This window comes from Acomys minous, assembly GCF_964271855.1.
Source record: "Acomys minous genome assembly, chromosome: 14".
NCBI classification, from domain to species: Eukaryota; Metazoa; Chordata; class Mammalia; order Rodentia; family Muridae; genus Acomys; species Acomys minous.
In genome coordinates this window covers 65,007,999-65,035,049 of record NC_140496.1, presented here as the reverse complement: position 1 = coordinate 65,035,049, position 27,051 = coordinate 65,007,999, and the positions used below count along the sequence as shown (strand labels likewise).

Below are 27,051 nucleotides of genomic sequence, written 5' to 3'. Positions count from 1 at the left end.
AGACTTACTGATGAATACGCTCACACTTTCTAGCTCTTTCTGAACTCTGGGTCGCTGGTTCAACTCAGCTGTTCTGGCTCAAACTCCTCTCCAGGCTGACTGATTCAATCTGGCTTCTCTCTCAGCCTCTGAACTGCTCTCCAAGGCCTCAACTAACTCCAGGCCTCTCTTCTAATCTTCTGGCTTCTTCTCATTCTCTGGCTTGTTCTGTCTTCACCTGTGTCTGACTTGTTCTCTCCACAACCTGTCTCTGTAAAACTGTCCAGTAAAACTGCCCCTCTTCCCCAGGTCACCACTTTTTCCTCTCTGTTCTCCTGAGAGTTGGGCATGTACTATTCTGCCAAATCTTTCTCTGATTTGTCACTTTGCTTCTAAATTAGATGTCATTTTCTAACATCGGTGCTTCCTCCAAAAAACAACTTTACTCTCATGGTTACAGATTAATGGTGCATCTCCTTTCCAGTAACATCACCGAAACCCTTGAAGGTGTTTGGGTGTGATCAGAGCAACCTTGTTGTTGGAGTGAAATTCCTCTACAGTGTCCATGTTTTCTCTTCTGCCCACCTTCTCTCTAGCTCATGACACCTTTGTTCTCTTTGGTGATGGCAGTTCTCAGCAGGGAAGGTGTATCTCATGCTGGTTTTGCTTTGCATCTTCCCCGTGCTTAGTGAACCTAAATATTTTGTCTGTATCTACTGGTCGTATGTATATGTGACTAAGTGTCCCGGCTTAGCAGAGTTCTAGGAGCCCTGTGTTCTATGAACACAGGGAGTACTAACCTCTCAGGTTTAATGCCTGAAACCTGTTTTGTTCTGGCTCAGCCACCAGGAGCCACCCAGAGCCAAGGCAGGGAGTTAATGGGGAAGTAAGAACAAAGCCAGGAAGATAATGAATAGTGTTTCACCTTGACCATGGAGGGTGTCTCTGGTGGCACATCTGTTCTCTGTGGGCTCAGCAAACACACACACACACACACACACACACACACACACACACACACAGAGAGAGAGAGAGAGAGAGAGAGAGAGAGAGAGAGAGAGAGAGAGAGAGAGAGAGAGAGAGCGCAGGGAGCTGTTGATTCAGGTACTAGCCCATTCCTGTCTTTACATAGTGCTTAGAGTGGTTCCTGAGTCTTTCTCAGAGAGGCTAGATTTATTTTCCCTGCCCCTGAATCCCTAGCTCCTTCCTTGAACACTCCCTCCACTGGAGTGCCTGAAACTTGAGACACTGTAGGTCAATCAACCAATAGAAAACCATTAGCAGGTCCTGCCTCCTTCCTGCCTTGGACTTTAATATTAAGCTCAGACTATCAAGGCCAGTTTTGCTTGCTGTGGACACCCTACAAGCACTATGCCTGTGACAGTGGGTTACTGGGACTTCCGTGGGGTAAGTGAGAGAGCTTGTGCTGGGTGGGACAGAGACGTGGAGTGGGGAGTAGCTAAGGCTCTATTCTAGGAGATAGGTTGAGTTCAGAAGCTGTTGGAAAACTTTGCCTATCAGGGAAAACACGGGAGTTTGTGCTTATGTGTCCTGTGTGTGAGCTTGTGGGGAGACAGCTAGGTGTAAGATGGAGGCCCACCAAGAGGTGGCGAAGTCAGACTGTCAGGATTTCCCAATGTGTGACCTGTCCTACGTCATCTTTCTAGCTGGCTCATTGCATTCGTCTACTGCTGGAATACACGGACACAAGCTATGAGGAGAAGAGATACGCCACGGGGGACGGTGATTACACCCTGTTGCTCAGACCTCTGCTCCCATGCTCATTGGTGCCCAGAATCACTTGTCTAACTCCTTCTTACTCAGCTCTGCAGATTTGGAGACTATCCCTTCTAGAAGCTTCTATGAATTTGGTCTTCCCCTGGAGGGCTGGGCTGCCTTCGGTAGTAATTGGATGTTTTGATTTTCCACTAGGGCTTGTCCAAACCCTTTGAAAATCTTAGTGATGTAAGGTCCACAATCCTTAAAAGCCCTTGGAATGTGTGAAAGAGGGGCAGGTTCTATATCTCTTCCTTGAGGGGTCCTTAGGCCTGACTCCTTGAAAGGGTTCCTAGAGAAGGAAGTTGAAATATTGGGGTGCTTTCTTATCACATCATCTTGTCCACAATAGGTCCCGACTTTGACAGAAGCCAGTGGCTGAATGAGAAGTTCAAGCTGGGCCTGGAATTTCCCAATGTAGGTGCAGAAGGAAGGGAGGTTTGGGGAAGGCATGGCGTCCTCACCTCATCTTCTCCCCTGGCTGAGGGGGTTTGGGATCAGTATCTCTGCTCTCCTGCTCCTGTATCTGCTGTTTGCCAGTGTTTGTGTGATGGGCTGTGTCCCAGCTCTCCCATTCTGAGTTCACTGTCTTCATGAAGGGGTTCCCATGGCAGGCAAGCCAGGCCCCATGTCTGCCCTTTTTCAGGGAAGAGATGCTGAGACCTCGTATCCCACCTCACTGTCCCTGCTTGTCCTTCCAGCTGCCCTACTTAATTGACGGGTCACACAAGGTCACCCAGAGCAACGCCATCCTGCGCTACCTTGCCCGCAAGCACCACCTGTGTGAGTGGGGCTGCCTGCAGGGTGGTGGAGTGGTGGTCATCTCCCTGGGCTTGGCTGGGGTGGGGTCCTGAGGGTGAGTCTATGTGTGTGTGCTGCAGGTGGGGAGACAGAGGAGGAGAGGATTCATGTGGATATTGTGGAGAACCAGGCCATGGACACCCGCATGCAGTTGGCTATGGTCTGCTACAGCCCTGACTTTGTGAGTTCCACCAATGCCAAGTTGCAATTCTCTTTGTACTCTTGCCCTTGCATTCGCTCTGGTCCATTTTTCCACCAGAGTCTTTCAGTGCTATCCATGGTGTAGTGTTTGAAATTGCCAACAGAGTAACCCCAACACTCAGCTTGCTAAATGAAAACTCCCAGTCATCGCCTCTAAGCCCTAAGATCCAGTGCAGACCGTCCACAGCGGCACTTCAGTCCCTGAGAGGATGGACAGAGTTCAGATTGTTCCAGTTCTAAGTGCAGGTTCTGTCCTGAGCTGTTTTCTACATTTGGCTTAAAGGTTTGCCGCCTCTGCAACATGTCACTCACAGTATGAGAAGAAACTGGGCCTTGGGGGGGGCACTCTCTTCCCAAATGGCTTCCCAGAGCTGTGTCCTTGACACCCACAGAAATATCAGATATACCTTATAAGCAATTCCATCATCTGAGGGCCTTTGACCTTCTACTGTTTCCTTTTGGCCTCTCAAATTAATCTTATCTCTGTGGAGACTGTACCAAAGTCCTCACTGCACAAGTAGGTAGAACACTGACCGTTCCCTGGGCATTGACAGTTGTTTGCTCACTTGCTTCTGCCTCATGTGAGTTCAGAGCCAGGTGCCCACAGCTGTTGTGGGTCTGATGCCCTGTGGTTCTGACAATGGTGGTAGAGACCTGGGGACAGGGCTGTCTGCTGTTGGGCTGTTAGCTAACAGCAGTGTGACGGTGGTGAGGCTCTAGCTTAATGCCTGGATGTGAACACAGCTGAATCTTATGAAGGTGACTAATGCTCTGCCTGCTGGGGCCTGCGCAGCTCTGTGAGGCCAGCCTCTGCCAGGGAGCCTGTGTCTCAGGGTGGTGACAGTTGTTTTCTGCTTCAGGAGAAACGGAAGCCAGAGTACTTAGAGGGGCTCCCTGAGAAGATGAAGCTCTACTCTGAGTTCCTGGGCAAGCGGCCATGGTTTGCAGGGGACAAGGTAAAGGAGGGAGTGGGGAGGAGGGTTTGCCATTCTTCCCAGGCATCAAATTTTGACGTACTCACCCTGGACTTCCTGCAGATCACCTATGTGGATTTTCTCGCTTATGACATCCTTGACCAGCACCGTGAATTTGAGCCCAAGTGCCTGGATGCGTTCCCAAACCTGAAAGATTTCCTGGCCCGCTTTGAGGTGATGCTCTGATCCTGGTTCCTCTGGGATGTCCTTCTTCCCTTTCTTTTTTCCTGGGTGCCTTTCTAGTCCTTGGAATAGAAATGCAGACTTATTATAATTTTTGAGCACAGAACTGTGTTCAGTTCTTCCATCTACTGCATGAAATTCTTCATCACAGCCTATAGGATACGTGGAGCTCTTCATTCCTTTGGACTGTTTCGGGAGGCCATTGTAGAGACTGTCAGTTTCTCAGGGATCCCGTACCACTGGGGGAGGTTGTGGTCTTTTCCTGGTATGCTTCTAGCTTCCAAGAACAGAAGGCAGTAGATCTCCCTGATGCCAAAGGGAGAAAAGCTATAGGTTGCCATGGGAGCTATGGAAATTCAGGATATGCCAGGAGTATATAGTAAAGAGTATACAGTGCTATTGAGAGGGGAACATATGGCAGGATTGATGTACAGTACCGAGATGCAGTATCCGTATGAGGCGTGTACAAGTTTTTGCTCAGTCAGATTCCTGGCTGGGGAAGCACAGAGACCCAGGCTACGGCTAGTTTGAGTGGAAAGGTCACTGCTGTTGGAAGATGTTGTCCTAAGTTGTTCAATGTTTAGTTATGCCTTTTCTTTCCTTTCATCTTCCTTCTTGGTGCCAGCTTGATGTTTTATTGGAAAACCATGAAAGTGGGATTTTGTGGCCATTTTTACTCATCTTCTCTAGCGTTCTCTGTAAGTGGCAGTTTTGAGCTCAGGAGGACATAGAAACCTGAATCTCCATCCAGGGATGCTGAGTGGCAGGCATGTCTGACATGTGATAGCCACAGACCTTACTTAATTAGGGATTTGGGGGATCCAGCCTATAGTCCAATGGGAATCTTAGTACGGGATCTTGTTTTCTGTCCTCACAGCACAACGAGTGATGCTTTTTCTTAGTTTCGATCAGCTTACGTTCTGGTCCAGGCTTCTCAGCTCTGCAGATTGCATGAGAACTGCTGTACAGTGCCGTGGGAGGCTGCAGGAGGCTGCGGTCCAAGCCAGCCAGGCCCGGCCTCTTGGATACCATCACAGCTTATCTGGGCACTCTACTGGAAAGACAGCACACAGCACAGTGTAGTTCTGTGGGGTCTTCTCTAGCAGGGCTGGGAAAACATAGGATGGACGCACTGAGGATGCATTCAGCTACCAGCTCTCAATGTTTAGATTTTCCTGTTTCAGGAGAATGAGCAAGGCCACTCCATTATCTCCTTGCTGGCTCAGCTATCCCCATCCTCCCTCATTCAGAGTGTACTGAGATGAGAGCTTTGCTCTATTCCAAAGCACGCTGGCATGCCACTGGTCTCTTTGTCCTGCTTGGTCCCTTCCTGCCCCATCTCCTTGCTCCCCCATCCCTCCTGTCCTTGTTGAAATACAGGCAAGAAGGAGACTAGAGGTTAAGAAAGAAAGGAAGGAAGGAATGGAGGGAGGGAGAGAACAAAGATGGGAGAGAAAGAAAGAAAGAAAAAGTAAGAGTATTTGTGTAAACAGAATGTGATCAGGAGTTTCTTGCCTGGGGAGTGAACCAATAGGACCAGAATTGAAGATGCTGGGCCCCTCCCTGTACAGACAGGGGTGCTGGCTGTTGCCTTGCTGGCTGAGGGAGTAGGAGGAGAGCACTTTGCCTATGTGTGTGTCAGGCTCCCTCCTGAAGGATGCAGGGGCACAGCACGGCCCTGCAGGATCTGGTGGAGTGCTCCCTCTATACCTGCCCCACAGCTGCAGATGGACACACAGCTGAAAGCAGCGTTCGGTTTGCCCTTCATCACAGGACATCACAGCATCCCCTTAACAGCCTGTGCTGGGTTGGGGTTCTTAGAGTGAAACCTGTGCACCCCCCGGTGCCCCAGATCCTCAATTCCTGCTTTCTCCTCCTCCCTGCAGGGCCTGAAGAAAATAGCTGACTACATGAAAAGTGACCGTTTTCTCCCCAAACCAATCTTTGCAAAGATAGCCTTTTGGAACCCAAAGTAGGACTACACACCAGCCCTGGGGGACCACTCACAACCACCGTGCTGCCTCCAGCCCCTGGACATGGCTGTGTGCTCCCACCAAGTGCAGCTTTCTCCTCCTTTCTGTTCCTGATTCTTCCATTTTTTCTTCTTCCCAGCCCTTCCCTCGGTCTAGTCTCTGGTTTCCTGGGCCCTTCTTTCTTTATCAATTTCCACCTATTCTTTGTCCCTGCCCTCCATCCCGCCTTCCCTCACTGCTCTTTGGAGGAATGTACCAGAGCCCAGAATCCCCAGCAAGGCCTGAGAGATCAGACCTGTCCCATGTGCTGCCATGGTGCCCAGAGTGAGCAGATAAGTCCCGTGTGATCCGCAATAAAGTGTGACCCACATTTGTTCTGTGTCTTGTTTTACTGGCTGTGACTCTCAGCACCCGTTGTGTGACCTGGTTGTGTGGTGTCTGTTTTGTTACCCGCAGGAAGGGGTAGAGCTAGAAATGTAGGGATTCTAGGCTATTTAAAGCCCTTGATGTCCCTGTTCCTTGTCCCTGGGTTCATCTATCGGTGAGTCCCATATAAGGGAACTTCTTCGAAGAATGTGGTACCTCAGTCGTCCCTGTGCCATCCTTCAGAGAGACCCTATTGGGAAGGGGCAGAGCATGCGGGCCCTGGGTGACCATCTTCCGGTTTCCTCTTCAACAGCCTTCCTGAGCAGAAGGCCCCTCTTCTGTGGTCTTAGCATGTCCGTCCCACTGTCCCCCGTTGATGTAGGAGTTTTCCCACTCAACTCAGGCAGAAGTCAATTGAGGGGAATCCTTTTTTTTCCTCTCCCTCATCTGTTTTTCCTTGCTCTTCAAAAAATATTTATTTATTATTATTTGATGTGTGTGAGTGTTTTGCAGCTTTTGCATTTGTATACAAGCACCACACGGGTAACTAGTGCCTGCAGATGCCAGACTCCAGAGCTAGAATTACAGGTGGCCCAGTGGGTGCTGGGAACAGAACTATCCTAAGAGCCCTGAACTCTTACCCTCTGACCCATGTCTCCAGGCTCTGGCTGCTGGAGTTTTTGATCCAGGAAGCTCATGCTGTGTCCTTACCCACTACGAGCCTGAGATGGCCCTTGGTCTAGTAATCTTCCTTTTCTCCTTCCTGACCACTGGGATTCCAGGTGTGTCCCACAACACCAGCTTTGGATTGTGCATCTTTGATCTGCGCAGCAGACCTTGGTACGGGCTTGACTTTGGGAAAGTTTAGAATCTGAATGAGTTATCTCCAGAGAAGATTCAGCCTGTTCATATAAGCAACAGGAAGGCTTAGAGCTCTGGAAAGGATGACCTCATCCAGAGGCTTCACAGCAACGTGTCCATGCGATGGTGCTGGAGTCTCAGCCACAGGCTCTCTCAGCTAAGCGGGCTCATTAAGAGGCTGCAGCTGTCTGTGGAAGAACACGGCTGGGATGTGCAGGGCTAGTGTCCTGGCCCCAGGGCCACAGTGTGTGGTGAAAGACGTTGGGACATTGTGCCTCAAGTAGTCCAGGAAGGACTTGGGCACCTAGCACAAGTACCACAGCGCATCCTCCCATGACAGTGGTTGGATCACAGGTTGTGGCCTTTGTCAGGCAGTGCCTGCATCTTGCCTGGACCAGGTAGCACATCTGGATGAGAGCCCTGATGGGCTTTGTCTTCATACTCATGCCTGCTGCAGTTAAGAAAGAAGCAAGCACAGGCTTGCTGAAATAAACGAGGAACTAAGAGATAAAGGTTGTGAGATAAAAATTCATAGATGTGAAATGTTCATGAAACTGGTAAGTTCACAATATATCAGCCAACATTTGTTAACTTTTAACTAAAAGGTGAAGAAGATAATCTGGAAAGGAAGCAATGAATTTGGGAGTGGCACTGTGGTGATATTAAGTAGAGAAAATAAAATTATTAAACTACACTGAAGTAGACATGGAGCTAGAACAGAGAGAGGTTGGCTGACATTCCCCAAGAGGGGCCCTATTTTGGCTTTGCAGGCCACATTCTCTCCATTTTAGCAAATGGAACTCTGAATTATGATCACTATGCAAACCGAAATTATGCCTTATGTCAAGAGGATCATGTGGCAGACAAAGAGACTCATTAATGACCACTGAGGGAAACATTAGGAAATTAAGGCCTCAGGTAACAGTACTGTAAGTCAAGGCCTTTAAATTTACCCAAAGAAGCTGGTGGTGCACCAGAAGTCCTGCTGCCTTGTGACTGGACACAGAATTTGTTCAGAAAGTCTGCAGTTCATCCAGAAAGGACTGAAACTAGAACAGTGCCCTGAATTTGGCTCTGACCACCTGCTATTCTTAAACAGTGTGGCTAATGATCCCCACTCACATTGTGTTAACAGAGAAGGATTCAGCTGGAACAGACCCCAATCTGCAAAAGTGTTCACTTTCCCTACGTACGTGCAACGGAGAGCATCCAGGAGGCTGAATGGTCCTCCTTCATGGTGTCATTTGCGAATACAAGCTCTTTCTGACTGTGGCCCTGTTACCTCATAGGATTCTGTGTCATGAGGATTGTGAATTGGAGGGAGGGAGGGAGGGAGGGAGGGAGGAGAGAGAGAGAGAGAGAGAGAGAGAGAGAGAGAGAGAGAGAGAGAGAGAGAGAGAGAGAGAGAGACAGAGACAGAGACAGAGACAGAGACAGAGAGAGACAGAGAGAGAGTGGGAGAGAGAGACAGAGACAGACACAGATAGACAGAGACAGAGAGATAGTGACAGAGAGAGAGACAGAGATAGACAGAGAGACAGAAATACAAACAGACAGACAGACAGACAGACAGACAGACACACACACACACACACACACACACACACACACACACATACACCCAAGCCAAGGAAGCAAGTTCCCCTCATGCAGCGGAGGCAGGGGATCATCCATCGTGTCCAGACACCTTTGTAGAAACTCAGCATGTGGCTATAGCTAGGCACAGGATCACCTAGATTAACCCCATTCTGTGTTACGTCACCCACAAACATCATGTCTGTGTGTGAAACTAGCCTAAGATAAAAGTTGGGGCATAAGGACCACCCTCATGAACTTGGTTCAGTGAAGCACTGAGTGTGTGTGGTGTACATGTCTGAAGAGAAGATTCATTTGGACATTCTGAAGCCACCTATGGTAGCCACCTGCACTCAGGTGGCCAGAATCTGCTATCCAGCCATTATGACTCATCCCTGAACTGGAATGAACCAGGCTGGATCAGGGTCAGGACTCTTGCAGTCCTAGGAACCCAGGCCTTGTTTCCCTTCTGAACTCCTTATAGCTGCTTGCAATCCGGGTCACTCCCCATGTTAGTGCCACTGACCTTCCAAACCCCTATATTGAGTGAGTACTGTTATCAGGGCCACCTATGTCACATCAGTGCCTCTCCTTCCCAGAGTGGCCCTCCAGGTGCCAGAGAGTAAAGTCTGTCCTGAACTCTCTCTACCTCTAGCCCTGGCCTGTGCTGATTCATGCTGTGTGCATGTCTGGGTTAGACTGGCTCAGTCAGTGAGCACAAGAACTCCAGGATGGGTTGTCATGGAACCCTGGCTTATGCATTCCACATGTGTCTGAACTCTGTGTGTTTCCTGGCTCAGTGGAGTTAGCAAGTTTTCCTAAGAGGCAGCCCTGAAACATTGTCAGCCTTGCAGTCCACCAAACTGGTGTGTGATGCTGACCTCAGAGTCAAGAGGGCTGTTGTTCCTCTCCTTCCTTCTGTTTGCTTTGTTTTGCTTTTTGTTTATTGAGCAGTGTTTCTCTGTGCAGCCCCAGCTGTCCTGAGACAGCCTCTCTCTCTAGACCAGGCTGATCTCAAACTCAGAGATCCATTTGCCTCTGCCTCCAGAGTGCTGCGATTAAAGCGTGTGCCACCACTGTCCGGCCTCCCTCCACCTTTTAAGCTTCAGTTACACCTCAATTTTATAGTCATAGTCCCAAATGCTTACATCATGTGGCTCTCCCTAGTTCCTGGAGCTGTTGGCCACTTGTCCCCCAGGGACAGGGAGCAGAAATGACAATCTGGGATTCAATTAAGCCACAAGTATGACAGAATGACCTCTGGGAGCCACTTCGGGGGAATAGCTCAACTTTATAAGGGGTGAACAAAGGTCATATAGTTCTTGGGGAGTGGGTGGAGGGTTCCCAGTATGGATCCACACCATTGGCTGGGGCAGGAGCGCCAAGAATGCTTCATTTGCATTTGGTTCTATTGACAAAATTACTGTATTTTCTGGCTTATAAGATGACACCCAACTTTTCCTGTTAAAAATTAGTTTGGAGTAAACTCGCCATATAAGACTACCACTTGTGGCCGCTATGCCCCAACTTTTATCCTAGGCTAGTTTCCTTCACAGACATGATGTTTGTGGGTGATGTAACACAGAATGGCATTAATGTAGGTGATCCTGTACCTAGCTATAGCCAGTAGTTTTGGCAGTATGGTTTGATCCTATGAAAGGGAACACAGTTCTTAATTATCCTAAGGGCAGCAGATGTGGGGGAGAGTTATCAGGGAGCTGTGTCAAAGGTGATTTCCCAGATGTAGTTAGAGGCATCTGCACCTAAGGACTCTCTCTCCAGATGAGGCCAGGAAGAGAGTAGGAGGCCTTACTCCAAGGAGGGAGTTCTTCATCTAATGGGGATCTCAAAGAGGCTTTCTGGACATGGAGGACTGCAACCTCAACCATCAAAATCTTCCAACAATATAATTCTTCTGAAATATTACTGGGTAAAGTTCTTAATCTTTAGAAGCAAATTCGGTTCCTTACTTTCTCAGTTTCTCCATTGTGGGGTGCAGTTAGGTGTTTGCAACCTCCTGAGTTCAACCTTCAGAAGAGAGTTTGTGTCAATGTCAACACACTCAGGGACAATGGGCTGTTGATGTTGTTCTTGCTCTTTTTATTTCTTCAGAGTTTAATATTAGCCAGGCATGTTAATTCTCCCCATCCATGAACAAGGGAGAGCCTTCCATTTTCTGATGTCATCTTCAATCTCTTTCTTCAGAGATTTGAAGTTTTTTTTTTTCAACAAGTCCTTCACTTGCTTGGTTAGAGTTACTCCTAGATATTTTATATTGCTTGTGGCTATTGTGAAGGGTGTAGTTTTCCTAATTTCTTCCTCTGCATGATTGTCCTTTGTCTATAGGAAGGCTACTGACTTTTTTGAGTTAATTTTGTACCCAGCCGATTTGCTGAAGGTGTTTATCAGCTGTAGGAGTTCTCTGGTGGAATTTTGGGGGTCATTTATGTACACTCTCATATCATCTGAAAATAGGGATAATTTGACTTCCTTCTTTCCCATTTGGACCCCTATCATCTCCTTTTGTTGTCTTATTGCTCTGGCTAGAACTTCAAGAACTATATTGAAGAGATATGGAGAAAGTGGGCAGCATTGTATGGTCCCCGATTTTAGAGGAATTTCCTTGAGTATCTCTCCATTTAATTTGATGTTGGCTATTGGCTTGCTGTATATAGCCTTTATTATGTTGAGGTATGTATCTTGTATCCCCTATCTCTCTAAAACTTTAACCATGAATGGGTGTTGGATTTTGTCAAATGCTTTTTCTGCATCTAAGGACATGATCCTGTGGTTTTTTTTCTTTCTGTTTGTTTATTCGGTGGATTACATTGATGGATTTCCATATATTAAACCATCCCTGCATGCCTGGAATGAAGCCTACCTGGTCATGGTGAATGATGTCTTTGATATGTTCTTGTATTCGTTTTGTGAGTATTTTATTGAGTATTTTTGCGTCAATGTTCATAAGAGAAATTGGTCTGAAATTCTCTTTCTTTGTTGGGTCTTTGTGGGGTTTAGGTATCAACGTGACTGTGGCCTCATAGAATGACTTTGGTAATGTTGCATCTGTTTCTATCTTTTGGAGTAGCTTGAAGAGTTTTGGTATTAGCTCTTCTTTGGAAACACTTATTTATTTATTATTATGTATACAGTGCTCTGCCTGCATGTGCACCTGGAGGCTAGACAAGGGCATCAGATCACATTATAGATGGTTGTGAGGCACCACGTGGTTGCTGGGAATTGTGTGCATTTATGTGTATGTAAATGAAGGTGTATTCAAAGGCCAGAAGAGGATTTCAGGTCCCTGGGAGCTGGATTTGTAGACCAGGCAGGCCTCAAACTCACAGTGATCCTCCTGCCTCTGCCTCCCGAATGCTAGGATTAAAGGTGTGTGCCACCACGCCAGGCTTCTCTTTAGATTCTTTCCTGCTTCAGGACAGGAGTTGGTTATGAGGCTTGGGACTATGAACTCACTTTTGACCCTACCAGTAAGATGGAGGTTATTTCCTGAAATGGCTGGACCCAGAAACTGTCTCCCAACTTTTCCATGTGTTTACTTCTAGCACTTTTTAAATTTCAAGTCTTACATCAAGGCCACTGATTTATCTTTTAGTCTCTACCTCACCCTGAACCCAGGACAAGTGATAGGAATATCATGTGGATACGTAGGTTTATTCTTTGTCTTTTCCTCCTTTTTATATAGTGAATAGTATTCCATGGTAGACATGTACCACCATTAGAGGATTAATTCTTACATGACTATCTTGACTACGGTACAGTGCACACACCTATGGATGGACTTTTATTTCCTATGGATATATATCTATGTCCAGTATTAGTTTTGATGGATTACATGGTTGTTCTAGTTTTGATTTTTAGAGGAACACTAGGTTGTTATCCATAATGGTTGTAAAAATCTACATCTTGTCAGGAGTGTCCAGTAAAAGTAACTTTTATTCCCCGGAGGTGACTGTTATCTCTGAGGCTTACTGTCTCCAACTGCTAACCTAGGTCTGGTCCTAGAAGCTTTTACCCTTTGTATACTATAATCTAGGCCTAGAATATTTTCAGCCTCAGAGACTTACTGATGAATACGCTCACACTTTCTAGCTCTTTCTGAACTCTGGGTCGCTGGTTCAACTCAGCTGTTCTGGCTCAAACTCCTCTCCAGGCTGACTGATTCAATCTGGCTTCTCTCTCAGCCTCTGAATAGCTCTTCAAGGCCTCAACTAACTCCAGGCCTCTCTTCTAATCTTCTGGCTTCTTCTCATTCTCTGGCTTGTTCTGTCTTCACCTGTGTTTAACTTGTTCTCTCCACAACCTGTCTCTGTAAAACTGTCCAGTAAAACTGCCCCTCTTCCCCAGGTCACCACTTTTTCCTCTCTGTTCTCCTGAGAGTTGGGCATGTACTCTTCTGTCAAATCTTTCTCTGATTTGTCACTTTGCTTCTAAATTAGATGTCATTTTCTAACATCGGTGCTTCCTCCGAAAAACCAACTTTACTCTCATGGTTTGAGATTAATGGTGCATCTCCTTTCCAGGAACATCACAGAAACCCTTGAAGGTGTTTGGGTGTGATCAGAGCAACCTTGTTGTTGGCGTGAAATTCCTCTACAGTGTCCATGTTTTCTCTTCTGCCCACCTTCTCTCTAGCTCATGACACCTTTGTTCTCTTTGGTGATGGCAGTTCTCAGTGGGGAAGGTGTATCTCATGCTGGTTTTGCTTTGCATCTTTCCCGTGCTTAGTGAACCTAAATATTTTGTCTGTATCTACTGGTCGTATGTATATGTGACTAAGTGTCCCGGCTTAGCAGAGTTCTAGGAGCCCTCTGTTTTCTATGAACACAGGGAGTACTAACCTCTCAGGTTTAATGCCTGAAACCTGTTTTGTTCTGGCTCAGCCACCAGGAGCTACCCAGAGCCAAGGCAGGGAGTTAATGGGGAAGTAAGAACAAAGCCGGGAAGATAATGAATAGTGTTTCACCTTGACCATGGAGGGTGTCTCTGGTGGCACATCTGTTCTCTGTGGGCTCAGCACACCACAGAGAGAGAGAGAGAGAGAGAGAGAGAGAGAGAGAGAGAGAGAGAGAGAGAGACAGAGAGAGAGAGAGAGAGAGAGAGAGAGAGAGAGAGAGAGAGAGAGAGAGAGAGCTGTTGACTCAGGTACTAGCCCATTCCTGTCTTTACATAGTGCTTAGAGTGGTTCCTGAGTCATTCTCAGAGAGGCTAGATTTATTTTCCCTGCCCCTGAATCCCTGGCTCCTTCCTTGAACACTCCCTCCACTGGAGTGCCTGAAACTTGAGACACTGTAGGTCAATCAACCAATAGAAAACCATTAGCAGGTCCTGCCTCCTCCCTGCCTTGGACTTTCACTATTAAGCTCAGACTATCAAGGCCCAGTTTTGCTTGCTGTGGACACCCTACCAGCACTATGCCTGTGACAGTGGGTTACTGGGACTTCCGTGGGGTAAGTGAGAGAGCTTGTGTTGGGTGGGACAGAGACGTGGAGTGGGGAGTAGCTAAGGCTCTATTCCAGGAGATAGGTTGAGTTCAGAAGCTGTTGTAAAACTTTGCCTATCAGGGAAAACACAGGGGAGTTTGTGCTTATGTGTCCTGTGTGTGAGCTTGTGGGGAGACAGCTAGGTGTAAGATGGAGGCCCACCAAGAGGTGGCGAAGTCAGACTGTCAGGATTTCCCAATGTGTGACCTGTCCTATGTCATCTTTCTAGCTGGCTCATTGCATTCGTCTACTGCTGGAATACACGGACACAAGCTATGAGGAGAAGAGATACGCCACGGGGGACGGTGATTACACCCTGTTGCTCAGACCTCTGCTCCCATGCTCATTGGTGCCCAGAAACACTTGTCTAACCCCCTCTGACTCAGCTCTGCAGATTTGGAGACTATCCCTTCTAGAAGCTTCTGTGAATTTGGTCTTCCCCTGGAGGGCTGGGCTGCCTTCGGTAGTAATTGGATGTTTTGACTTTCTACTAGGGCTTGTCCAAACCCTTTGAAAATCTTAGTGATGTAGCGTCCACAGTCCTTAAAAGCCCTTGGGATGTGTGAAAGAGGGGCAGGTTGTATATTTCTTCCTTGAGGGGTCCTTATGCCTGACTCCTTGAAAGGGTTCCTAGAGATGGAAGTTGAAATATTGGGGTGCTTTCTTATCACATCATCTTGTCCACAACAGGTCCCGACTTTGACAGAAGCCAGTGGCTGAATGAGAAGTTCAAGCTGGGCCTGGACTTTCCCAATGTAGGTGCAGAAGGAAGGGAGGTTTGGGGAAGGCACGGTGTCCTCACCTCATCTCCACCCATGGCTGAGGGGGTTTGGGATCAGTCTCTCTGCTCTCTTGCTCCTGTATCTGCTGTTTGCCAGTGTTTGTGTGATGGGCTGTGTCCCAGCTCTCCCATTCTGAGTTCACTGTGTTCATGAAGGGGTTCCCATGCAGGCAAGCCAGGCCCCATGTCTGCCCTTTTTCAGGGAAGAGAGGCTGAGATGAGACCTCATATCCCACCTCACTGTCCCTGCTTGTCCTTCCAGCTGCCCTACTTAATTGACGGGTCACACAAGGTCACCCAGAGCAACGCCATCCTGCGCTACCTTGCCCGCAAGCACCACCTGTGTGAGTGGGGCTGCCTGCAGGGTGGTGGAGTGGTGGTCATCTCCCTGGGCTTGGCTGGGGTGGGTTGCTAAGGGTGAGTCTGTGTGTGTGCTGCAGGTGGGGAGACAGAGGAGGAGAGGATTCGTGTGGACATTGTGGAGAACCAGGCCATGGACACCCGCATGCAGTTGGCTATGGTCTGCTACAGCCCTGACTTTGTGAGTTCCACCAATGCCAAGTTGCAATTCTCTTTGTACTCTTGCCCTTGCATTCGCTCTGGTCCATTTTTCCACCAGAGTCTTTCAGTGCTATCCATGGTGTAGTGTTTGAAATTGCCAACAGAGTAACCTCAACACTCAGCTTGCTAATTGAAACTCCCAGTCATCGCCTCTAAGCCTTACGATCCAGTGCAGACCGTCCACAGAGGCACTTCAGTCCCTGAGAGGATGGACAGAGTTCAGATTGTTCCAGTTCTAAGTGCAGGTTCTGTCCTGAGCCGTTTTCTACATTTGGTTTAAAGCTTTGCCGCCTCTGCAACATGTCACTCACAGTATGAGAAGAAACTGGGCCTGGGGGGACACTCTCTTCCCAAATGGCTTCCCAGAGCTGTGTCCTTGACACCCACAGAAATATCAGATGTACCTTATAAGCAATTCCATCATCTGAGGGCCTTTGACCTTCTACTGTTTCCTTTTGGCCTCTCAAATTAATCTTATCTCTGTGGAGACTGTACCAAAGTCCTCACTGCACAAGTAGGTAGAACACTGACCGTTCCCTGGGTATTGACAGTTGTTTGCTCACTTGCTTCTGCCTCATGTGAGTTCAGAGCCAGGTGCCCACAGCTGTCATGGGTCTGATGCACCGTGGTTCTGACAATGGTGGTAGAGACCTGGGGACAGGGCTGTCTGCTATTGGGTTGTTAGCTAACAGCAGTGTGACGGTGGTGAGGCTCTAGCTTAATGCCTGGATGTGAACACAGCTGAATCTCATGAAGGTGACTAATGCTCTGCCTGCTGGGGCCTGCGCAGCTCTGTGAGGCCAGCCTCTGCCAGGGAGCCTGTGTCTCAGGGTGGTGACAGTTGTTTTCTGCTTCAGGAGAAACGGAAGCCAGAGTACTTAGAGGGGCTCCCTGAGAAGATGAAGCTCTACTCTGAGTTCCTGGGCAAGCGGCCATGGTTTGCAGGGGACAAGGTAAAGGAGGGAGTGAGGAGGAGGAGTTGCCATTCTTCCCAGGCATCAAATTTTGACGTACTCACCCTGGACTTCCTGCAGATCACCTATGTGGATTTTCTCGCTTATGACATCCTTGACCAGCACCGTGAATTTGAGCCCAAGTGCCTGGATGCATTCCCAAACCTGAAAGACTTCCTGGCCCGCTTTGAGGTGATGCTCTGATCCTGATTCCTCTTGGATGTCCTACTTCCCTTCCTTTTTTCCTGGGTGCCTTTCTAGTCCTTGGAATAGAAATGCAGACTTATTATAATTTTCGAGCACAGAACTGTGGTCAGTTCTTCCATCTACTGCATGAAATTCTTCATCACAGCCTATAGGATATGTGGATCTCTCCATTCCATTGGACTGTTTCGTGAGGCCATTGTAGAGACTGTCAGTTTCTCAGGGATCCCGCACCACTGGGGGAGGTTGTGGTCTTTTCCCTGTGGGCTTCTAGCTTCCAAGAACAGAAGGCAGTAGGTCTCCCTGATACCAAAGGGAGAAAAGCTATAGGTTGCCATGGAAGCTATGGAAATTCAGGATATGCCAGGAGTATATAGTAGAGAGTATACAGTGCTATTGAGAGGGGAACATATTTCAGGATTGATGTACAGTACCGAGATGCAGTATCCATATGAGGTGTGTACAAGTTTTTGCTCAGTCAGATTCCTGGCTGGGGAAGCACAGAGACCCAGGCTACATCTAGTGTTGAGTGGAGAGGTCACTGCTGTTGGAAGATGTTGTCCTAAGTTGTTCAATGTTTAGTTATGCCTTTTCTTTCCTTTCATCTTCCTTCTTGGTACCAGCTTGATGTTTTATTGGAAAACCTTGAAAGTGGGATTTGGCTCCATTTTTACTCATCTTCTCTAGCATTCTCTCTAAGTGGCAGTATTGAGCTCAGGAGGACATAGAAACCTGCATTTCCATCCAGGGATGCTGAGTGGCAGGCATGTCTGACTATGAGGTGCATGTGATAGCCACAGACCTTACTTAATTAGGGATTTGGGGGATCCAGCCTATAGTCCAATGGGAATCTTAGTATGGAATCTTGTTTTCTGTCCTCAAAGCACAACAAGTGATGCATTTTCTTAGTTCCCATCAGCTTACGTTCTGGTCCAGGCTTCTCAGCTCTGCAGATTGCATGAGAACTGCTGTACAGTGCCGTGGGAGGCTGCGGGAGGCTGCTGTCCAAGTCAGCCAAGCCTGGCCTCTTAGATTCCATCACAGCTTATCTGGGCACTCTACTGGAAAGACAGCACACAGCACAGTGTCCTTCTGTAGGGTCTTCTCTAGCAGGGCTGGGAAAACATAGGATGGACGCACTGAGGATGCATTCAGCTACCAGCTCTCAACGTTTAGATTTTCCTGTTTCAGGAGAATGAGCAAGGCCACTCCGTTATGTCCTTGCTGGCTCAGCTATCCCCATCCTCCCTCATTCAGAGTGTACGGAGGTGAGAGCCTTGCTCTCTTCCAAAGCATGCTGGCACATGTCACTGGTCTCTTTGTCCTGCTTGGTCCCTCTGTGCCCCATCTCCCCGCCCCCTACCCCTGTTCCTGCTGTCCTTGTTGAAATACAGGCAAGAAGTCTACTGGTTAAGAAAGAAAGTCTGTCCTTGTTGAAATACAGGCAAGGAGTCTACTGGTTAAGAAAGAAAGGAAGGTAGGAAGGAATGGAGGGAGGGAGCAAGGATGGGAGAGAAAGAAAAAAAGAAAGAAAGAAAGAAGATAGAAAGGAAGGAAGGAAGGAAGGAAGGAAGGAAGAAAGAAAGAAAGAAAGAAAGAAAGAAAGAAAGAAAGAAAAGGTAAGAGTATTTGTGTAACCAGAATGTGAACAGGAATTTCTTGCCTGGGGAGTGAACAGAAAGGGCCAGAATGGAGGATGCTGGGCCCCTCCCTGTACAGACAGGGGTGCTGGTTGTTGCCTTGCTGGCTGAGGGAGTAGGAGGAGAGCCCTTCGTCTATGTGTGTGTCAGGCTCCCTCCTGAAGGATGCAGGGGCACAGCACTGCCCTGCAGGATCTTGTGGAGTGCTCCCTCTATACCTGCCCCACAGCTACAGATGGACACACAGCTGAAAGCAGCGTTTGGTTTGCCCTTCATCACAGGATATCACAGCATCCCCTTAACAGCCTGTGCTGGGTTGGGGTTCTTAGAGTGAAACCTGTGCACCCCCCGGTGCCCCAGATCCTCAATTCCTGCTTTCTCCTCTTCCCTGCAGGGCCTGAAGAAAATAGCTGACTACATGAAAAGTGACCGTTTTCTCCCCAAACCAATCTTTGCAAAGATAGCCTTTTGGAACCCAAAGTAGGACTACACACCAGCCCTGGGGGACAACTCACAACCACCCTGCTGCATCCAGCCCCTGGACATGGCTGTGTGCTCCCACCAAGTGTAGCTTTCTCCTCCTTTCTGTTCCTGATTCTTCCATTTTTTCTTCTTCCCAGCCCTTCCCTCGGTCTAGTCTCTGGTTTCCTGGGCCCTTCTTTCTTTATCAATTTCTACCTATTCTTTGTCCCTGCCCTCCATCCCGCCTTCCCTCACTGCTCTTTGGAGGAATGTACCAGAGCCCAGAATCCCCAGCAAGGCCTGAGAGATCAGACCTGTCCCATGTGCTGCCATGGTGCCCAGAGTGAGCAGATAAGTCCCGTGTGATCCGCAATAAAGTGTGACCCACATTTGTTCTGTGTCTTGTTTTACTGGCTGTGACTCTCAGCACCCGTTGTGTGACCTGGTTGGGTGGTGTCTGTTTTGTTGCCCGCAGGAAGGGGTAGAGCTAGAAATGTAGGGACTCTAGGCTATTTAAAGCCCTTGATGTCCCTGTTCCTTGTCCCTGGGTTCCTCCATCTGTGAGTCCCATATAAGGGAACTTCTTCGCAGAATGTGGTACCTCAGTCGTCCCTGTGCCATCCTTCAGAGAGACTCTATTGGGAAGGGGCAGAGCATGCGGGCCCTGGGTGACCATCTTCCGGTTTCCTCTTCAATAGCCTTCCTGAGCAGAAGGCCCCTCCTCTGTGGTCTTAGCATGTCCGTCCCACTGTCCCCAGTTGATGTAAGGGCTTTCCCACTCAACTCAGGCAGAAGTCAATTGAGAGGAATCCTTCTCTTTTTCCCTCTCCCTCATCTGTTTTTCCTTGTTCTTCAAAAACTAATTATTATTATTTGATGTGTGTGAGTGTTTTGCAGCTTTTGCATTTGTATACAAGCACCACACGGGTAACTAGTGCCTGCAGGTGCCAGAAGAGGGCGCCAGACTCCAGAGCTAGAATTACAGGTGGCCCCGTGGGTGCTGGGAACAGAACTATCCTAAGAGCCCTGAACTCTTACCCTCTGACCCATGTCTCCAGGCTCTGGCTGCTGGTGTTTTTGATCCAGGAGCTCATGCTGTGTCCTTACCCACTACGTGCCTGAGAAAGCCCTCGGTCTAGTAATCTTCCTTTTCTCCTTCCTGACCACTGGGATTCCAGGTGTGTTCCACAATACCAGCTTTGGATTGTTCATCTTTGATCTGCGTACCAGACCTTAGCACGCGCTTGACGATGGGAAAGTTTAGAATCTGAATGAGTTATCTCCAAAGAAGATTCAGCCTGTTCATATAAGCAGCAGGAAGGCTTAGAGCTCTGGAAAGGATGATCTCATCCAGAGGCATCACAGCACCATGTCCATGCGATGGTGCTGGAGTCTCAGCCACAGTCTCTCTCAGCTAAGCGGGCTCATTAAGAGGCTGCAGCTGTCTGTTGAAGAGCATGGCTCGGATGGGCAGGCTTAATGTTCTGGACCCAGGGCCACAGTGTGTGGTGAAAGACTCTGGGACATTGTACATCAAATTGCCCAGGAAGGACTTGGGCACATAGCACAAGAACCACAGAGCATGCTCCCATGACAGTGGTTGGATCACAGGTTGTGGCCTTTGTCAGGCAGTGCCTGCATCTTGCCTGTACCAGGTAGCACATCTGGATGAGAGCCCTGATGGGCTTTGTCTTCATACTCATGCCTGCTGCAGTTAAGAAAGAAGCAAGCACAGGCTTGTTGAAATAAATGAGGAACTAAAAGATAAAGGTTGTGAGATAAAAATTCATAGATGTGAAATGTTCATGAAACTGGTAAGTTCACATTATATCAGCCAACATTTGTTAACTTTTAACTAAAAGGTGAAGAAGATAATCTGGAAAGGAAGCAATGAAGTTGGGAGGGGCACTGTGGTGATATTAAGTAGAGAAAATAAAATTATTAAACTACACTGAAGTAGACATGGAGCTAGAACAGAGAGAGGTTGGCTGACATTCCCCAAGAGGGGCCCCCATTTTGGCTTTGCAGGCCACATTCTCTCCATTTTAGCAAATGGAATGCTGAGTTATGATCGCTATGCAAACCGAAATTATGCCTTATGTCAAGAGGAACATGTGGCAGACAAAGAGACTCATTAATGACCACTGAGGAACACATTAGGAAATTAAGGCCTCAGGTAACAGTACAGTAAGTCAAGGCCTTTAACCTTACCCAAAGAAGCTGGTGGTGCACCAGAAGTCCTGCTGCCTTGTACCTGGACACAGAATTTGTTCAGAAAGTCTGCAGTTCATCTAGAAAGGACTGAAACTAGAGCAGTGTCCTGAATTTGGCTCTGACCACCTGCTATTCTTAAACAGTGTGGCTAATGATCCCCACTCACATTGTGTTAACGGAGAAGGATTCAGCTGAAACAGAACCCAATCTGCAAAAGTGTTCACTTTCCCTACGTTCGTGCAATGGAGAGTGTCCAGGAGGCTGAATGGTCCTGCTTCATGGTGTCATTTGCGAATACAAGCTCTTTCTGACTGTGGCCCTGTCACCTCATAGGATGCTGTGTCATGAGGATTGTGAATTGGAGGGAGAGAGAGAGAGAGAGAGAGAGAGAGAGAGAGAGAGAGAGAGAGACAGACAGACAGACAGACAGACAGAAAGAGACAGACAGAGAGAGAGGGAGAGGAGACAGAGACAGACACAGATAGACAGAGCAGAAAGATAGTGACAGAGAGAGACAGAGACAGACAAAGAGACAGACAGAGAGACAGACAGACAGATACACACACACACACACACACACACACACACACACACACACACACACACAGAGTCCCAAGCCAAGGAAGCAAGTACCCCTTATGCAGCTGAGGCATGGGATCATCCATTGTATCCAGACACCTTTGTAGAAACTCAGCATGTGGCTATAGCTAGGCACAGGATCACCTAGATTAACCCCATTCTGTGTTACATCACCCACAAACATCATGTCTGTGTGTGAAACTAGCCTAGGATAAAAGTTGGGGCATAATGGCCACCCTCATGAACTTGGTTCAGTGAAGCACTGAGTGTGTGTGGTGTACATGTCTGAAGAGAAGATTCATTTGGACATTCTGAAGCCACCTATGGTAGCCGCCTGCACTCAGGTGACCAGAATCTGCTATCCAGCCATTATGACTCATCCCTGAACTGGAATGAACCAGGCTGGATCAGGGTCAGGACTCCTGCGGTCCTAGGAACCCAGGCCCTGTTTCCCTTCTGAACTCCTTATAGCCGCTTGCAATCCAGGTCACTCCCCATGTTGGTGCCAGTGACCTTCCAAACCCCTGTATCGAGTGAGCACTGTTATCAGGGCCACCTATCTCAGGTCAGTGCCTCTCCTTCCCAGAGTGGCCCTCCAGGTGCCAGAGAGTAAAGTCTGTCCTGAACTCTCTCTACCTCTAGCCCTGGCCTGTGCCAAGGGCTCCAGTTGAGCTGATTCATGCTGTGTGCATTTCTGGGTTAGACAGGCTCAATCAGTGAGCACAAGAACTCCAGGATGGATTGTCACGGAACCCTGGCTTATGCATTCCACATGTGTCTGAACTCTGTGTGTTTCCTGGCTCAGGCGAGTCAGCAAGTTTTCCTAAGAGGCAGCCCTGAAACATTGTCAGCCTTGAGGTCCACCAAACTGGTGTGTGATGCTGACCTCAGAGTCAAGAAGGCTGTTGTTCCTCTCCTTCCTTCTGTTTGCTTTGTTTTGCTTTTTGTTTATTTTGCAGTGTTTCTCTGTGCAGTCCCAGTTGTCTGAGACAGTCTCTCTCTCTAGACCAGGCTGATCTCAAACTCAGAGATGCATTTGCCTCTGCCTCCCAAATGCTGGGATTAAAAGCATGTGCTACCACTGTCTGGCCTCCCTCCACCTTTTAAGCTTCAGTTACACCTCAATTTTATAGTCATAGTCCCAAATGCTTACATCATGTGGCTCTCCCTAGTTCCTGGACCTGTTGGCCACTTGTCCCCCAGGGACAGGGAGCAAAAGTGACAATCTGGGATTCAAATAAGCCACAAGTATGACAGAATGACCTCTGGGAGCCAGTTCCGTGGAATAGCTCAACTTTATAAGGGGTGAACAAAGGTCATATAGTTCTTGGGGAGTGGGTGGAGGGTTCCCAGTATGGATCCACACCATTGGCTGGGACAAGAGTGCCAAGAATGCTTCATTTGCATTTGGTTCTATTGACAAAATTATTGTATTTTCTGGCTTATAAGATGACACCCAACTTTTCCTGTTAAAAATTAGTTTGGAGTATACTCGCCATATAAGACTATCACTGGAGGTCACTATCCCCCACCTTTTATCCTAGGCTAGTTTCCTTCACAGACATGATGTTTTTGGGTGATGTAACAGAGAATGGCATTAATGTAGGTGATCCTGTACCTAGCTATAGCCAGTAATATTGTCAGTATGGTTCGATCCTATGAAAGGGAACAGTTCCTAATTATCCTAAGGGCAGCAGATGTGGGGGAGAGTTATCAGGGAGCTGTGTCAAAGGTCATTTCCCAGATGTGGTTAGAGGCATTTGCACCTAAGGACTCTCTCCAGATGAGGCCAGGAAGAGAGTAGGAGACCCTACTTCAGGGAGGGAGTTCCTTATCTAACGAAGAGCTCAAAGAGGCTTTGTAGACATGGAGGACTGCAACCTCAATCAGCAGGGTCTTCCAACAATATAATTCTTCTGAAATATTACTGGGTAAAGTTCTTAATCTTGAGAAGCAACTTCAGTTCCTTACTTTCTCAGTATGTCCATTGTGGGGTGCAGTCAGGTGTTTGCAGCCTCCTGAGTTCAACCTTCAGAAGAGAGTTTGTGTCAATGTCAACACACTCAGGGACAATGGGTTGTTGATGTTGTTCTCGCTCTTTTTATTTCTTCAGAGTTTAATATTAGCCAGGCATGGTGGCTCATGCCTTTAATCCCAGCACTCTGGAGACAGAGGCAGGCAGATCTTTGTGATTTTGAGGTCAACATGGTCTATAAAGCGAGTCCAGGATAGCCAAGGCTAACACAATGAGACCTTGTCTTGAAAAAAGACAGACAGACAGACAGAAAGAAAGAAAGAAAACAGAGTTTAACATTAAATTATATTATAACATTTTTCGTGTATAAGATGAGTTTTTCTAAAAAGTAGTTTATTTACTTATTTAGTATACAATGTTCTTCCCGCATGTCTGCCTGTGTGACAGAGGAAGGCACCGATCTCATTCTAGATGGCTCTGGACCACCATGTGGGTGCTGTGAATTGAACTCAGGACCTCCAGAAGAGCAGACAGTGCTCTTAACGGCTGAACCATCTCTCCGGCCCTATAAGATGACTTTTTAACCCCCCCAACCTGAAATACCTGTACCAAAGTCAGGGGTGGTCTTAAACACTGGCTACTTCCATGCCTGCAGGTTCCTTTCCCTGGCTTCATATGTCTGGTGCATATAGTCGGAGGTGACTCCCATCTCTGTACAGGAAGTATGAAGCAGGGAGGGGCAAGCTGCACACATCTTTCTGTACCTCCAGGAGGAGAACGTGAGTGTGGATTGGCTCTCCCCCAGAACTTGCCCCTTTGGAGTGCTAATTGTCTTCAGGTTGAGTGTGGAGTGCACCTAAAAGGGGCAGTGTAGGCTGGCACTGTAGGTCTGGTGGCATTTAATAAAGCATCTGGCTGGGTGTTCTCTGCCTACAAATAGACACGTGCCCAAGTCTGCTGTACAGGGTGTGAGTTGGAAAGAGGTAGTCTTGTACGGTGAGCATATTCCAAACAACTGAAAAGTTAGCGGGGGGGGGGGGGGAGAAGGGAGGGTTGTTTCAAGACAGTTTCTTTGCTGTCTTGGACTCCCTTTGTAGACCAAGCTGGCCTTGAAATCACAGCGACCTGCCTGCCTCTGCCTCCCAAGTGCTGGTATTAAAGGCGTGCACCACCATGCCTGGGAGGAAAGGGGGAGAGGAAGAGGGAGAGGGAGAGTGGGAGGGGCAGGGGGAGGGGGAGGAGGAGGGAGAAGGAGAGGGAGAGGGAGAGGGAGAGGGAGAAGAAGAGAGAGAGAGAGAGAGAGGTCCTAGACTCTAATGTGCATGTGCTACCTACTGGGTCCTTAGGTGTCCAGGCTGTCCCTCTTTTACAGATAACATAGGTCACTAAGAATCTACATTTTTTTTTTTTTTGGACAAACACACAATGTGCTTTAGTAGAGATCTTGGAGTTGGAGGTGTTAGGGAAATGAGTATTTCAGCCTATAACCCCTTTTCTCCTGTGTGTCCATTAAGTTCTACATTTGCTCGGCTAGTTCTCATCAGCACTGGCTCTGGTGTAGCCTAACAGCCTTGGTGATTGTGCAAGAGCTAGCATGGTTGTGGGGAGAGAAAGAGGACAGAGGCAGGAGAGACCAGTTGAGGGTTGCACTTGAGGCTGGGTGCACCTGGATTTTGGGGGACAGGAAGTCATGAGTATCTTTGAACTGTCTGATCCTTACTGTGCTGGTAGAAGGTCAATAGGACGCGTGGGTGTTATCCAGCCCGATCCCTTATCAGGCCTAGAGATGAGGTCACTCTTGGCTCAGTGAGATTGACCTCAGACACCAAGTGGAGGAACGTGGCCTTTCTGCTCTCAGGGGCTTGATTACAAGTCCGATGAAGCTTTCTCCTTGGACTGTTCTCCCAGTGTCCTATTTCATCCTGTCTTTGGTGGGTCTTTGAGTAAGATCTCATGTATGCTTCCTTGACCTCCAGGACTCCTTTGTCCTCCTGGAAGTACAGGTTGGGTACAAAGTTAGGCTAGAGGGAGCTTAGTTTTGAACCAGGGACATGTCTATGCAGACAGAGAGGAATGGGGCTCCCTGCAGGATGGCAGGAGGCATAAGCCCAGCATCCTCACAGAATGCCAGGCACAGAGCCAGTCTGACTCAGGCCCTGTCCTACTGACTAGCTTTGTGAGAAGGAAGTTCCTTAAGTCTTCTAGACCTCAGTTTCCTTCTTGACAAGTGTGGTTGTTTGACACATTGTGCAGGATTGCTGGGTCAGTGTCTGAGTCTGTATTGTAAACCCTAGAGTATCCCAGTCCCTCCTTTGCTCCCCAGCTCTTTTAGCCACGGGCTCAATAAAATAATTTAAAAAATTAATTTATTCACTTTACGTGCCAATTGTAGGCCCTTCCCTCATCTCCTTCAGGTTCCAGACTTCCTCCCTCATCTCCCCCAACTCCCCTAGTCCTCAGAATGGGGGAGCCCTTCACCCTTATCATCTGACCCCAGCCTATCAAATCTCTTCAGGCCTGCCTGCCTCTTTTTCCTCTGTGGTCTGGCAATGCCACCTTGCCAGGGGGAAGTGATCAACGAGGGGGCACCAGAGTATATGACAGAGGTATCCCCTACTCACCATATTATGGGAGCCACAAGGAGACTGTGCTGCCTATCTGCTACATCTGAGCAGAGGCTCTAGGTCCTCAGCACACATGGTCCTTGGCTGATACCTCAGTCTCTGCAGTCTCACCCACCCCCTTACCCTGGGCCCACATTTGTTGGCTTCATTGGTTTCTTTGTGGTGCTCCTGTCCCCTCCAGGTCCTTCTATCCCTCTAGCTCTTCCATATGACACCTTGCACTCCACCCTAAAGTTTGTCTGTGTGTCTCAGCATCTGCTTACATCCCCCTTCTCCCTCTCCTCCTCCCTCTCCCCCCCACTGGGCAGAATTCTTCAGAGGACCTCTATGTCAGGCTCTGCTCTTGTTCCTTCTCTTCAACTGTTTCCCGTGTCTATTCTATTTGCCCTTCTGAATGAGAATCCAGCATCCTCCCAGGGTCCTCCTTGTTACTTAGCTTCTTTAGGTCTGTGGATTGTGTGGTCCATATGCTCGTCTCCCTCCTCACTCCATCTTTCTCCCTGTCTATTGTGACATGTCTGAGCACAGAAGCCATTTTAACCAAGGCACCATATTTTTCTCTGTGATGCCCAGGAAGGGACCCAGACTCAGAAGGAACAGTGATTTACAGTCATTGTCAGTGTGCTGCCTCCCCTGTTGACATTTTTTCCAGTCCTGAGAGTAGTTCATGACAATTGGTGGAATTTACTAGTTTTGGGGAGGTTTTGAAATTCCACCGAGCTAGTTCCTGAAAACCAAATATCTTTTGTTCCAACTTTATCATGCATTACTATTTCATTTGGGTCTTACTATTTCAGTCTATATTTTGTTGTATTTGTGTTAGACCCAGTTGATTGTAGCATTAGCGTATGCACATGGAAGGAATGCA

General features: G+C 48.0%; 2 protein-coding genes across 9 annotated transcripts in view; both read left to right on the top strand.

Moving 5' to 3' along the window:
• The window catches only part of LOC311583742 (glutathione S-transferase Mu 3), a 90,227-nt gene that overhangs the window by 31,208 nt on the left and 31,968 nt on the right, over positions 1 to 27,051 (top strand). Inside the window, exons 1-8 of one of the 7 annotated variants that reach the window (XM_084757580.1) lie at positions 14,018 to 14,157; positions 14,420 to 14,495; positions 14,881 to 14,945; positions 15,234 to 15,315; positions 15,412 to 15,512; positions 16,390 to 16,485; positions 16,567 to 16,677; positions 18,724 to 19,180. The exons of 2 other annotated variants lie outside the window; for them this stretch is intronic. In XM_084757580.1, the coding sequence (XP_084613706.1) occupies positions 14,122 to 14,157; positions 14,420 to 14,495; positions 14,881 to 14,945; positions 15,234 to 15,315; positions 15,412 to 15,512; positions 16,390 to 16,485; positions 16,567 to 16,677; positions 18,724 to 18,813 (657 nt within the window). In that variant the 5' untranslated portion in view covers positions 14,018 to 14,121 and the 3' untranslated portion in view covers positions 18,814 to 19,180. Of the gene's footprint in view, positions 1 to 13,994; positions 14,158 to 14,419; positions 14,496 to 14,880; positions 14,946 to 15,233; positions 15,316 to 15,411; positions 15,513 to 16,389; positions 16,486 to 16,566; positions 16,678 to 18,723; positions 19,181 to 27,051 lie in introns of those variants that run through there. 4 more of the 7 variants (XM_084757569.1, XM_084757568.1, XM_084757570.1 and 1 more) reach the window with 4 other exon arrangements.
• Positions 1,260 to 6,257, top strand: LOC311583753 (glutathione S-transferase Mu 2-like). 2 transcript variants are annotated; one of them, XM_084757594.1, is made up of 8 exons: positions 1,260 to 1,386; positions 1,647 to 1,722; positions 2,108 to 2,172; positions 2,457 to 2,538; positions 2,637 to 2,737; positions 3,618 to 3,713; positions 3,795 to 3,905; positions 5,801 to 6,257. In XM_084757594.1, exons 1-8 carry the CDS (start codon positions 1,351 to 1,353, stop codon positions 5,888 to 5,890), a joined length of 657 nt encoding a protein of 218 aa, XP_084613720.1. In that variant the 5' UTR covers positions 1,260 to 1,350; the 3' UTR covers positions 5,891 to 6,257. The 2 variants fall into 2 exon arrangements, with proteins under 2 accessions (XP_084613720.1, XP_084613721.1); XM_084757595.1 differs by lacking the exon at positions 5,801 to 6,257 and adding an exon at positions 5,099 to 5,194.

What these genes read in the sequence shown, in the direction of transcription:
- LOC311583753 (XM_084757594.1), top strand. Translation starts at nt 1,351, where the DNA reads ATGCCTGTGACAGTGGGTTACTGGGACTTCCGTGGG. An exon ending in GAGATACGCCACGGGGGACG is followed by an intron (nt 1,723 to 2,107) that starts GTGATTACACCC and finishes TGTCCACAATAG; the next exon opens with GTCCCGACTTTGACAGAAGC. An exon ending in ATTTCCTGGCCCGCTTTGAG is followed by an intron (nt 3,906 to 5,800) that starts GTGATGCTCTGA and finishes TCCTCCCTGCAG; the next exon opens with GGCCTGAAGAAAATAGCTGA.